This window comes from Lolium perenne, chromosome 4, assembly GCF_019359855.2.
Source record: "Lolium perenne isolate Kyuss_39 chromosome 4, Kyuss_2.0, whole genome shotgun sequence".
In the NCBI taxonomy this organism is placed as follows: Eukaryota; Viridiplantae; Streptophyta; class Magnoliopsida; order Poales; family Poaceae; genus Lolium; species Lolium perenne.
Genome location: NC_067247.2, coordinates 286,480,721 through 286,493,944, shown reverse-complemented (window position 1 = coordinate 286,493,944; position 13,224 = coordinate 286,480,721). Strand labels below are relative to the sequence as shown.

Sequence of the window (13,224 nt, the reverse complement as noted above, 5' to 3'; positions counted from 1 at the left end):
TCACTTTGTTCCAATTAATAAAGCGCCCTCGTATTTCATGTTTTCTTTTTGATTGAAAAATTACTCTTACAACATGAAGATTGTTGATAATATAATTAGCATCAATAAAAATTGTTTTTCAATACGAATCCAACAATATTAACAAATTTACTCAACATAATTAATTGTATTGCTCAATTTTTAAAATCAAAAAGTTGTGTTCAAATACGCGTCCAATACTTAAAGGTTCAAGCTGAATGTCTGTCTGTGATACTTAAGTAGCCGTACTAAGAAGCAGAGCAGGGACAGCAAGGGCTGAACAACAGGGCAGGACAAAGGAGAGAGCTCTATGGAAGACAAAGTAATTGCACTGTAACAACAAAGCATTCAAGAAGATGCAACCAAAAAATTTCCCTTCCACAGCATACAAGAATCTCGGCCTATATTTTTCCTTCATCGAGTTTTCTTCTTCCGACCCCCTCCCCCCAATTCACAAACTGTACAATGGCGAGTTCTTGTCGAATAATTCAAACGCGTCTGCCTCTTCCCGCCAGCTTCTTGGATCTTCGTCCCTCCCGCATCAGATCGCACCTGCCCGCGTCGCTGTCTCTAGCATGGCTGGCTGGAATCAACCCCATCCCGGCCAACCGTCAGCAGCTCATCGCCTCGCATTTCGCCGGGAGGGACCGCTCGAACCCGCCGCGGGACAGCAGGGTGCCCACCACCGCCAGGTCGCGGCAGAACACGCCTTGGTACACCGGCGCCGCGCTCGAGATCGTCGGAGCCGGCGAGGACACCGCCGTCTTGGACAATGCTGGTGGAACAACCATCGCGGCAGCCTTCTCCTTTTGTTTCGCCGGCACTGCCCGCACCGTGCCACAGCTGTTTTTGATCGGAACTCTATCAGTCTCACCGCTGTTCGGATTCGCTGGCGTCGGTGCTGCTGCCGGTTGTTGCTTCGACGGCACGGCCGCTGCAGAGGCGGCGGCCGCCGCGGCCTCCCTGGCCCTCTGCCGACCGGCAGCCTCCTCGTCGATCACGGCGGACATCAAGAACGAGTACCCCTTCTGCAGCATCCTGTAGAGCAGCAGCGCGGACATGCGCGCCTGGTCGCGCACCGCCTCCAGGTCGCGGTGCTCGTCCACCAGCTCCAGCCGCTCCCCGAACACAACCGCACGATCAGGCTTGAGCTTCAGCGACAGCAGCAGGTGCGCGCGCTCCAGCTCGGACCTTGTGCACCCGCGCCGCACGCCCAGCAGCGCGTGGTAGTCGATGCCGCACGCCTCGCCGAGGGCCACGCGGCCGCGGAGGCCCTGGATGCGCGCGATCAGCTTGCGGTGGGCGCCGGCGATTTCGCGGTACCGCACCCCGCCCTGGGGGCGCCACCTCGGACCCGGCAGCTTGCCGTCGCGGAGCGCGGCGTCGTATAACAGCTTGAGGTGGTCGAGGTCGCGGAGGGAGTCGCTGAGCGCGCCCACGGACTGGAGGAGGTCGGCCCGGGCGCGCAGCGCCGGGATGTAGGCCGGGTCCAGCGCCAGCGCGCGGTTGCAGTCCGCGATGGCGTCCGCGGGGCGGCCGCCCGCCTGGAACGCGGAGGCGCGGCCCACGAGGCAGGCCGCCGCGAAGGTGTGCGGGAGCACGCCGCGGCGCGCGTCGAGGATCTTGGAGAAATGGCGGACGGCCTCCGCGGGGAGCCCCGCGTCGAGCGCCGCCATGGCCGCCGTGCGGCGGCGGAGGAGGAGCTTGACGTGGGCGAGGAGCTGCGACACGGCCTCCGATTCCACGGCCGGTATGATGAACGCTGAGCCGGACTTTGAGGACCTGCCCGACGGCACCGACTCGACGGCGGCTGACGAGGAGGAGGAGAAGCTGTCTTCCGACCAGCAGACGCTCTCGCGGCGGAAGGCCGCGGACGCGAGGCGGCGGCCGGTCTGGAGGAGCACCATGGCGTCCTCGATGAGGCCGAGGTGGAAGCAGGCCTGGCCGAGGACGAGGTAGCGCCACTGCGTGTCTGTGCTGGGGTTCTTGGAGAGTCCCGCGAGGACGCGGCGCTTGAGCTCGGAGACGTCGAAGCAGCGGAAATTGCGCGCGGTGCCGGCGTCGGCCTCCGCCGCGTCGGAGCGGTGGCGGTCGGGGGAGAGGAGCTTGGCGCGCGAGGTGGCGCCGAGGTCGCCGGAGCTGGAGGAGGAGAGGGACGAGGAGGTGGAGGAGGAGGAGGACGAGGTGACCTCCCCGGAGGAGCAGGACTTGCCGCAGCTGGGGATGTGGTCGCGGAGCATCTCCGCGACCTCGCGGTACCGCCGCAGCGCTAGCAGCGCGCGCGCGCGCAGCTCCAGCGCGGACTCCATCCGCGGGGACAGGTCCAGCGCCGCGTCGACCAGGCCCAGCGCCGCCACCGCGTCCCCGCCGCCGGACTCCGGCGCCGCCGCAGCGAGAATCGCCCGCGCGTCCCGGAGGTACCTGTCGATCACCTGCGCAAATCATCGAAACGGAAAGATGAGATTTTGTTGCACAAACAGAGAAATGCTGGATCGGAATTAAATTTCTGGGGACAAAACAAACAACGGGAACCAAGGAACAGACAGAGTGCGCTCGGATCAAGTGGCTCGATCGATCTTGGGGGGAAAATACAAGAAAACGAGAGGCGCACTAAGCTGGGAAGAAGCAGATGGTTGATGAATCGAAGAAATCTTGGTGGCATTTTGTTGATTATGGAGGGCGGCCGACCAAACTGCTTGTCTCGAGCCAAGGTTCTTTGCAAGCGTGCGGTACGACGGAGCAGTTGATGAACAGAGGAGCAATAGTTGTTGTGGGAAGAGCTTGGCGGTGGGATGGAACTGAACCCAAGGATGGAGATAGAGGGCGGCGCGCGTACTGACCTTCCTGTTGCTGTGGAGCCACTTGCGCTTCTTCTCCGGAGCGGGAGAAGGCGATGAGACCGCCATTGCTCTGCACGCATCAATCGGCGCAAACCCAACCGAAGCTAGATGGATCCCCAACAAGAACCGGGTGGTGTTGGAGAAAGGAAGGTGGGAGGGAGAACAGGGGAAGGAAGAAGAGAGGGGAGGAATGGGTAGGCAAGAGAGGAGAGATGAGGTTATTTATACGGATCCCGTCCCGTCTCTCCCAAATCTACCACCTACTAGAGACGAGTATTTTACTCTGTTTGAATGGAGAATGGGTAGGGTGGGGAGGTGGAAAATGGGGATGGGCAAAGGGAGAATATAAATGACGAACAAACAGGCCGAGAAATGCCAGCTTTGACTACAGCTCCTTCACTGCTGCTTTTCCTTTGAGAGAAAGCTTGGATCCTAGCTGGCCAAGATGCCTAGCCAACACATCTCCCCTTCCGTCCTACTCACAGCACATCACAGGCCAGGTTAAAATTATAAAGGATCTCGCTCGCGTAGGGTGGTGTAGCTTTCTAAAGTGCGGAGGCGAGAATAGTGTTGCTGACCCACTACTCATCCTCTTCCTCGCTCTCCACCCAACTATTTTGTCCCCTTTCCTTTCTTTTTTTTCTTTTCATTTTTTTGACTTTGTGTGATTCGTTTATTCCATCCTTTATTTTAGGTTATCGAAATTAAAGCCGCGCACTCTTTCGATTCAACAATCAGCAAAGGTTTATGCTGCGGCTGCCTGTGTGCGCTGCGCACATGCTGGGTTGCTAATTAGAGACTGACCGTGATGCCGGATTGCCGGAACAGTCGTACTCTACATTTATAGTATTCGTAATCGTACTCGTTATTTGGTGTCACAAAAGCCTGCGGATATTTAACGCCTCTCCTACCACCTAACACGCCAACCGGGTGCAGCCAAATCACCAAAATACTTTTCAGAAATAGTAACCATGTCGCTCAGGCTTTGGGCACTTCTCTCGTATTTTTCCACGTTTAAGAGATTTAGGTTTTGCTTAATTTTCTCATATTTTCACCTCTAAGAGGTCTAGACATCATTTCACTTCTCTCAGATTTTCAAGTTGAATAAGTTTACAACTTCTTTTACTTCTCTTGTATTTTCATGTTGAATAAGTTCAGACCGTCTTTACTTCTTTCGCATTTCCACCTCCAGACGTTTAGGCCTTGTTTGGCAGCAAAGTATTTGCGAAACTAAAGTATTACAATATCATATTATTTCATGCATCCCCTGGCAATTCTTCAGTTTCAGAAAAAAAATGTCTAAAGTTGTTTTTTCAATACTTCAAAAATAGCCTGTTTTGAGACATAAAGATGTATTATTAACGCAGTCTTTAGTCAGAGCCAAACACATCAAAGTATTTGAAAATGTTAAATTTTAAGAAATTATACTGTTTTTGAAATACTTCAAACAATTCGTTGCTACGAAACATAGTCTTCGCGACATGGAGAAATTTGGTTTCGACTCAATACTCTCACACCCCTGTAAATACACTTCAAAAAAAACATACTAGTATGATGTAGAGTTTTTAACCTAGAGAAAAATGTGAAGATTTGTATGGGATATCTCAGGATTAGTCTGTTGAAAACTAAGAGCATCTCCGCTCGCCCTCTCCAAAAGTCCCCAATATCTGATTTGGGGGTGCCGGCGCAAAAACAGGCGCCCAGCCACGGCCCCTGAATTTGGTTTTCTGCCGGCGTAGCCCAACTCTTCATTCGGCGCTCTTAGGCTGAACCCAATCTACAGCGAGGTTAGCGGGGGCGCCGGCGCGGCGAGAAAACGCCGCGGGCAAGCCCTATCGGCGACCAGAGCCAAAAAAAAACACAAACAGTTTCCTCATATTCGCCTCGCGACCTTGATGTCTACGCACGCTTCTATTTTTGTAGGCAGTGTTGGGCCTCCAAGTGTAGAGGTTTGTAGAACAGCAACAAGTTTCCCTTAAGTGGATCACCCAAGGTTTATCGAACTCAGGAAGGTAGAGGTCAAAGATATCCTTCTCAACCAACCCTGTAATTACGATAAAAGAAATCTATTGTATCCCCAACACACCCAATACACTTGTTAGATGTATAGGTGCGCTAGTTCGACGAAGAGATAGTAAAATACAAGTAATATAGATGATTATGAGTGGTAATTACAGTCTGAAATAAAAATAGCAGCAAGCACACATGTAGCAGAACTGGTTGTAAATGGTGTTTCAATGCTTGGAAATAAGACCTAGGGATCGTACTTTCACTAGTGGACCCTCTCAGCAATGATACCATAATTGAATACATAGATATTATCACTTCACTATGCTACTCTGAACCACTTTCCGATTTGATAATAAACACATATTCACTAGGGATGCATAAGCACTCCTTAAAATTCGCATTCCCAATCTATGGACACCCCATGCTGTCACTTTGTGCATACAAAGATGGTACTAACTAGTCACCATAATTCATAAGTATTTCTATAAATTAAGCATAAGAAACAAACACGATGTCCACACTGTCACCTTCACACCGTTGGACAAGGTGTCGCCGGAGATCACATAATAAAACCACTTGAGTAGCACAATAGTTGAAGAATAACATCTACTTATTCAACTAGATTACAAAGCTCATGATCACATAAAGATCATACATGGAGAGATAGATAGACCACATAGCTACCGGTAAAGCCATAAGCCTCGGGGGAGAACTACTCACTCCTCATCATGGGAGTCAGCAATGGCGATGAAGATGGCGGTGGAGTCGATGGAGATTGCTCCGGGGGAAATTTCCTGTCCCAGCAGGGTGCCGGAATAGAGACTTCTGTCCACCGAATCTTGTCTGTGGCGGTGGCGGGGCTACGGAACTTTTCGTGGGTGGAGGCTGATTGATTTTGGGTTGACGCATCTGAAAGATCGAGATGTCGCCTAGAGGGGGGGGGGGTGAATAGGCAATTACAAACTCTTGCGGATTTGTCTTGTATGAATGCGGAATTAAACTATCGTTTAGTTTACAAGCACAACCCCTAAATATGCTAAGCTCAACTAAGTGTAACAATAGCAACTAGAGCTAAGCAAGATAGGCGCAAGATATATGTAGCACAAGTGATAGCAAGATATATGTACTTCAAGCACGATGGCTATCACAAGGAAAGAGAGCTCGGGTATAGAAATAACCGAGGCACGCGGAGACGAGGATGTATTCCCGTATTCCCTTGCTTTGCAACAAGGTACGTCACGTTTGGAGGTGTGGAGGTCCCACGAAGGATTCCCCGCGCCACGAAGGCTCACCCTATTCTCCGAACCACACCCACGAAGGATAATGGCCCTTTCCTTATGGTTAGCTTTTCCTCCGCTCCGGAGATGGCAAGCTCCACAACCACTTCACAAGCTCCACGAAGGAGAAGCCCGGGCCTCTTCACAATCTTCTTGAAGAGATCACCGGAGCACCAATCACCAAGCCAACTAGGAGGTCACCCTCCAAGAGTAACAAGCTCACGGTCTCTCACTCGAACAAATCGTGGTGGAGAGCTCAACACTATGCAATGATGCAAAGCAAGAACACCGGAGGTGTTCAAGTCCTTCACACTCAAATCCCACCAAAGCAACGAATGCTAGGATGAGATTGGAGAGGAAGAACAAGGGGGAAAGTCAACAAAAGACTCCAAGATCTAGATCCCAAGAGATTCCCTCACTTAGAGAAGAAATGGATTGGTGGAAGTGTAGATCTAGATCTCCTCTCTTAGATCCCTCAAGAATGAGCAAGAATGGTTGGAGGAATCAAAGGGGAGAGCAAGTTCTTCAAATGCAACAATGGAGGAGAGAGAATAGGAAGAACTATCTAGCCCAAGGTGGAAGAAGGGCTATTTATAGCCCAAGAGCAAATATAACCGTTGGGGAAAAGTTGGGCTGAGTCAGCCGTCGAGGAGGCCGGTCAACCGGGCCTGGGACCGGGCCGTCCGGTTCAGGACCCGGTCAGACCGGGCCACGTAGCCATCCGGTCCACAGACCGGTCGACCGGGCTAGTGACCGGACCAAGCTGAAAAGCTGCTTGGATAGTGCCGGATGGCACCGGTCCAGGGGCCGGTTTGAACCGGGCCATCCGGGTCGACGGCCGGTCACGCCGGGCTAGAAACCGGACCAAGATTAAAAGCTTCTTGGATAGTGCCCGGATGGCACCGGTCCAGGGGGCAGTTTGAACCGGGCCATCCGGTCGACGGCCGGTCACGCCGGGCTAGAAACCGGGCCCAGGAAATCATGTTATACAAAAGCGTGATAACTTTTGTGTCCGGACCCCGATTGACATGAAACCAATTTTGTTGGAAAGATAACGACGAATAGAACCCCAACAAAAACTGGAAATATGGAGACTCCTCACAGAACATTTTAGATGATTTTAGAGAGGGAGTCTCCCACCGTTAAGAAACGGTGAAGACGTCCAAACTCGAAAACGCAATAGAAGATGCATGCGGATTCCGTTTTCGATGAACTTGGGCTTGTTGTAAAGCTAGCAACAAGCTCAAGAACCTCTCACAGAGAAACACCAAGAAGCAATAGGGATATGCAAAGTATGCAAAGGATTGAGCTCCCTAAGACGATGTGATCAAGTTACCCAACCGAAAGCCCCTCTTAATAGTGCGGCTATGTATCCTATAATCCGGTCTCCCATCAACCACCTTGAGACCGGTAAAAGAAAAAACCTAGCAAAGTCATACCTTTGCCTTGCGCATCCCGCTTGATCTTGATGATAGCTCTTCAAGCTCCATACAAGCCGGTATGCCTCAACTTGATCATCGTTGCTTCATGAAGACTCACAAATGCTCCCCCATACACCATGATGGGAAAGCTCCATAGATGTACATCTTCACATGTCCATTATCACCAATGGACGGCAAGCTTCAAGCATGTGATCCACTTGAGATGCTCATCTTGAACTTGCCCAAATCAACTTTGTATCTTCTCATACTCACTTAAGATAGAGCATGGCTAATATTGAGTTCCACATAAGAACTCCATCTTCATTTCTTCTTCTTGATCATGTCACATATGTATCTTTAAAACAATGATCTTGATGCCAATACACAAGGTGTATCTTTATCTTCATGGCATCCATACTTGAATCCAACACATGGAATACAAGTAGTACCTATGGAATATTCCTTCATATAAACTCAATGAAAACATTAGTCCATAGGGGTTGTCATTAATTACCAAAACCACACATAGGGGCAATATACCCTTACAATCTCCCCCATTTTGGTAATTGATGACAACCACAATAAGAGGGTTTATATAATGAATATTAGGAACAAGTACACAACTTATCCGAGAATAAGTTGTATACAAGAGGTTGTATTTGATATGGTCGAGTAACACAAAGTTACTAGACCATAACAAAACCGGCTCTACTCACACAACTACAACAAATGCACGGGATGTGAGTAGAACCAATATATATAGAGAAAACTCCCCCACAATGTATGCACGTGTGATGAACATGAATTCATTGCATACATTGTCAAGATTAACCTTTGGGACAATTTCCACTATATATATACAACCATGCAAGACATATAAATATGGAATGCATGAGAGGCAAAACACTTAAGCACAAACCAAACTTAAGTATAAAACCATTCCCTTAAACCCTCTAAACTTCTCCCCCATTGGCATCGATTGTCAAAATGGGTGAAAAATTTAGAAGACCAATATAACGTGAGTTCCTCCCCAAAGTGTGCACTTCTCATAATTTGAGTGGAATCAAGTGCACATATCCAATGATGAATACTTGAAGGAAACCAAACTATATTGAGGATCAAAGATTGCATAAAGATAACATGGTGAGATGAGCTTCAACAAATAAAGCAAGCAATCAAAGATCCAATTGGACAAACAAAGATATCATGATAAGAGAGATATAGTGCTCTAAAAATAAGAAAGCTCCCCAAGGTTCGTGCACAATTTATAATGTTTGCATTTGAATACAATATGCAAAAACATGGAATCCTTACTCCCTATATATCATTTAGAACACAACAAAGATAAAGAGAATATGCTTATCAAGAACAACTTGAGTCCAACAATTACGAGATATGAGTGCATGAAGAGAAACAAATAAACCAAGCACTCATAAATCTTCTTTACCAATAACACTAAAATCAAAAGGATAAGAAGATAGTTGGCAAAGAACAAGGATATCAAGGTGATGGATTAACACTCTTATGTATATGAGTTTCTAAAGTGGACAAAGTGATCCATAAAGAAACATGCACACACAAGAGGTTAACAAAATAGATAAAACAAGATATCCAAGATGAAGTCATAAAATATACCAAAGGATGTTTGCTTAAGAAGCATATATAGCCAATGGCTCCAATTTTCACTTATGGTATATATGAATGAACTTCAACCAAGTTAAACCTCAAAAGCATTACAACTAACAATAAGGGAAGTAGAGCTAGTTGGAGTGTTTTGAGAAAGGCAACAAGTATCACAAATATGGATTTATTTCACAAATTCATCAATATTGCACACAAGAGCTCTTTGAGGAATTGATATGCAATAAATTGCTAGAGGGCATATTTGTGATAGGTGAATCATAAAATATGATATATATATATATAACCTATCATATGCATCTTCTCAAAATACTCAAATGTTCAATAAGAAGTTTTACTTTAAAAGGGTTTTTCAAGAACCGCAATATTTTTTGAAATAAATAATTTCATGCCAAGATACAACCTACAAGAGGTTGGATGCTATATGAGAATGCATGAATAAGATACTTGTTACCGAGATAGCAATGGCTTGATGTAGTAGATAAGAGTTCATCGATCATCCTAGCTTGACTCCAATTCTCATATGGTGACAACACCTTCCTTATAGATGAGACAAGCCTCCATTGCATCTCCAATGTACCTAAAACATTATTCAAGTACATCTTGGTCCCCAAACTTATTAGGTCCAACATGGTTAGACTAACCACAATATATAGGACACACTCCACATAAACATGTGCATATTTAGATGAAGTTTGAATTTCATGCACATCTTAGCCATTTAGAATTTGATGGAGTATATCCTACATAATGGATCAAAAGAAAGCAAGCATGCTACAAGTATAAAAAAATTACATATAAGCATGCACCAAAACCTTTAAAGATCCAAGAAAGATATACTTTGGACAAAACACCAAAAGAATTAGATAAGGCATAGAGGTGCCACAAAACAAATTTGTTGTCCAAGTTATATCTAAGAAGCAAATCTCAAAAGATTTGTTCAACAAAGTTCAACAAATGAACTAAGAAGAAACCATTGAGCATAGAGGATGAAATAAAGCAAACATGCTCAAAGATTTATCTCATTCAAGCTAATAAAATATGTAAGAAGGAATGAGATAGCAAACTCCCCAAAAGAGCAAGGTTCGAACAAATAAACCAAACCCTCACTTTTCACAATGGCACAATGTACCGTAAAGAAAAGGTATGTATTCCAAAACAAACACTTGATATGAATCAAGAGGATTTATCAAAAGATTTTTCAAAGGGACAAGGAAGACATATGGGAGCTATAAGGATTTCTTGGAAATAAAATAAGGAAGTAAGAAGCAATCCAAGGTGAAGGTGATCCATAAATTCAACCACATATAAGGTTATCAATTGTCAAAGACAATGAGTATATTGGAAATAATTTCCGGTGGTGAATTGACAAAGATAGTAAGGATCAACTTCACAATAAAAGGCATAGGATAAGTATATAGAATTAAGCACTATGCATGGATGAAGATTCTTGATAGCTTCAATTAGTCAAACAATCACGCACGGCAATGATTAGAATAACTTGAAGCAAATGGTGTCCCAAATAAGATATAGAGATATGTATTTGAGGAAAACCGTACCAAGAATTTCTTACTCAAACAAGAACCAAAAGATGAGCAACAAAAGCTTTTTACTACAAGTGGAGCTTGTTTGAGCAAACATGCCACCTAGGAGCAAGATAATTAAGAGCATCAACTCTAAGTGGCAAAACCTCATATGTTCACATTTTCTAGGCTTGTGATATGTACAAAACATATTACTCCCCCATAATGTGATAAAACATTTCTTCTAAACACGAGGCAACTAAAAATCGATTAGAGATGATTAATGGACATTTAGAATTTGAATTTCTCATGAGTATGACATACCACATAGTGACTAGATAATCTTGCAATATCAATACTAAGTGGTGCTACCCATATACACACATTTTATAGAAAGATAGATGCACAAAGCATATCACTCCCCCAAAATGGGATGCTCCATTAATCACTCAAAGAAAGCCAAATAAGATATCATCAAGATGCATTAGGCTCAAAACAATACATAAGTATATGATGAGTCAAACAAACATACTTGAATACACAAGATAAGCAAGTAAGACACAACACATACATACACATATTTGGTACAAAACCAAACATGCAAAGGGGCAAGTAACTTACAATAAACATGAAGAGTTGAAGTATAAGTTACCGCAAAGAGGAACATTGGATATAAGATATAGATGATAATCCATACGACTTGGCTTGGTAAAAATACAATATATGAAGATCCCTTAATTCTTCATGAAGTAGCCAAATATCCAATGCCCTCCACATGCACCTATTGATCAAGTTTGAGATTGTTCGTCCCCAACCAAGTTGGGTCCTAAGAGATTAGTCACAATAGGCTTGGCAACCCAAATGGTTCTTTTCTTGAAACCACTTTGAGTTCCAACAAACTTGGCAAACACATTGCCATCCTTATCCTTCCCTAGAGAATAATCATTATCAACAATTATAGGGTTAGATAAGGTACCACCTAAGCAAGAAGAAGCAAAGTGCCCCTTCTCACGACATAAGTAGCAAGTGTTCCCCTTTCTCTTCTTTATTGATTTCTTCTCTTGGGGAACAATATCTTGATTCTTCTTGGGAAGTGCCCTATCTTCAACTTGAGGTCGAGCATGAGCTTGACCTTGACCTTGTGGCCGTTTCCCTTGTTGTTTCTCACTCAAGTGCTTCTTCTTCTTCAACGGGCATGATCTAACATGATGCCCTTCAACCTTGCACTTGAAGCAAACCAACTTGGCCGGATCCTTGACTTTGTCTTGGCCCTTCTTCTTGTTGCTCTTGCTCTTGGACTTGTTCTTGTTATTGGACTTGAATCCAAGTCCACTTTTATCATTGGGGGATTGTTGCACACTTAGCATCTTGTCAAGTGCGGATTTCCCTTCATGACGCTTTTCCAAGTCTTTCTTCAAAGAAAGGACTTGAGCCTCGAGCTCTTTTATTTCCTCTACATGGTTAGTAGAAATACAAGTACTAGAGGAAGTAGAAGCTTCATTGTTAGAGCAACAAGGCAAAGTGAGTAATCCAACACAAGGTGTATCACTAGTTTGACTAGATGGATTACAAGGACTAGCACATGGCAATATAACATTTGTAGTATAGATTGTGCTAACATCCATATGAGGCTCACAAGATGTTACCTTAGTGATACTTGCCTCATGAGCTAACTTTAGCCCATCATAGGAAATTAGAAGTTCATCATGAGAGCTTGAGAGCTTTTTATGACTTTCTTCCAATTCCCTATAATTGCTAGTTAGCAACTCAAGTTGAGCCCTTAGCTCAACATTCTCCTTTAAGGTCGATGCTTCACAAGAATTAGAGTTAGTAGCACAAGCATCAACAATAGTTTTCTCATTTTCATGCATATAGGATTCAATTTTTTGTGTAAGCATGAAATTAGCATGCTTCTCATCTTTTAGCTCATGCTTGAGGAGAGTGAATCTCATTTCCCCATTTTCAACATGGGACTCCAACTCCACTATGGTTTCCCTATATTTATTCAAGGTATCCATAGAGTGTTCGAGATAAGCACGAGCTTCTTTATTACCACGAAGAGAAGCATATACCATTGCCATATCATGCACCAAGATATTATGTTCTTCATCATTATCATCATCATCACTCTCATCATTAGAGGGTGTGTTAGGAGTCAAAGTAGGAGATACCTTTGGTCCATTTGCCATAAGGCACATGTGCATACCGGAGGATGAAGATGAAGATATTCTTGAATCCTCATTTGAAATCATGTCTTGATCCATAGAGTGTTCGGTTTCCTCTACAATGTTAGTCAACAAGCAACTAGAGGAAATAGAAACATTTTGATTATGGGAGCAAGACAAGGCAAAAACATATCCTCATGAGATCTATGTAAGCAATTTACACATGATATGCAAGGACTATCAACACAAGCATGTAGATTATTTTCAATGCAAGATGTGTTTAAGTCCAAAGAGGAAACATTGCAATGAGATAGAGATGAAGAGTCATC

General features: G+C 45.1%; 1 protein-coding gene across 1 annotated transcript; it reads right to left on the bottom strand.

Annotated features, from left to right (window-relative positions):
* Nucleotides 1-344: 344 nt before the first annotated feature.
* On the bottom strand, nt 345-3,180 carry LOC127295658 (uncharacterized). Its single transcript, XM_051325652.2, has 2 exons — nt 2,859-3,180; nt 345-2,450 (listed from the first exon to the last, which is right to left on the bottom strand). The coding sequence occupies exons 1-2, from the start codon at nt 2,922-2,924 to the stop codon at nt 630-632; spliced, it is 1,887 nt and encodes a 628-aa protein (XP_051181612.1). The 5' UTR covers nt 2,925-3,180; the 3' UTR covers nt 345-629.
* Nucleotides 3,181-13,224: the final 10,044 nt, after the last annotated feature.

Coding starts and splice junctions, on each gene's coding strand:
- LOC127295658 (XM_051325652.2), bottom strand. CDS start 2,924: ATGGCGGTCTCATCGCCTTCTCCCGCTCCGGAGAAGAAGCGCAAGTGG. Junction 2,451..2,858: donor GGCTCCACAGCAACAGGAAG/GTCAGTACGCGC, acceptor TGATTTGCGCAG/GTGATCGACAGGTACCTCCG.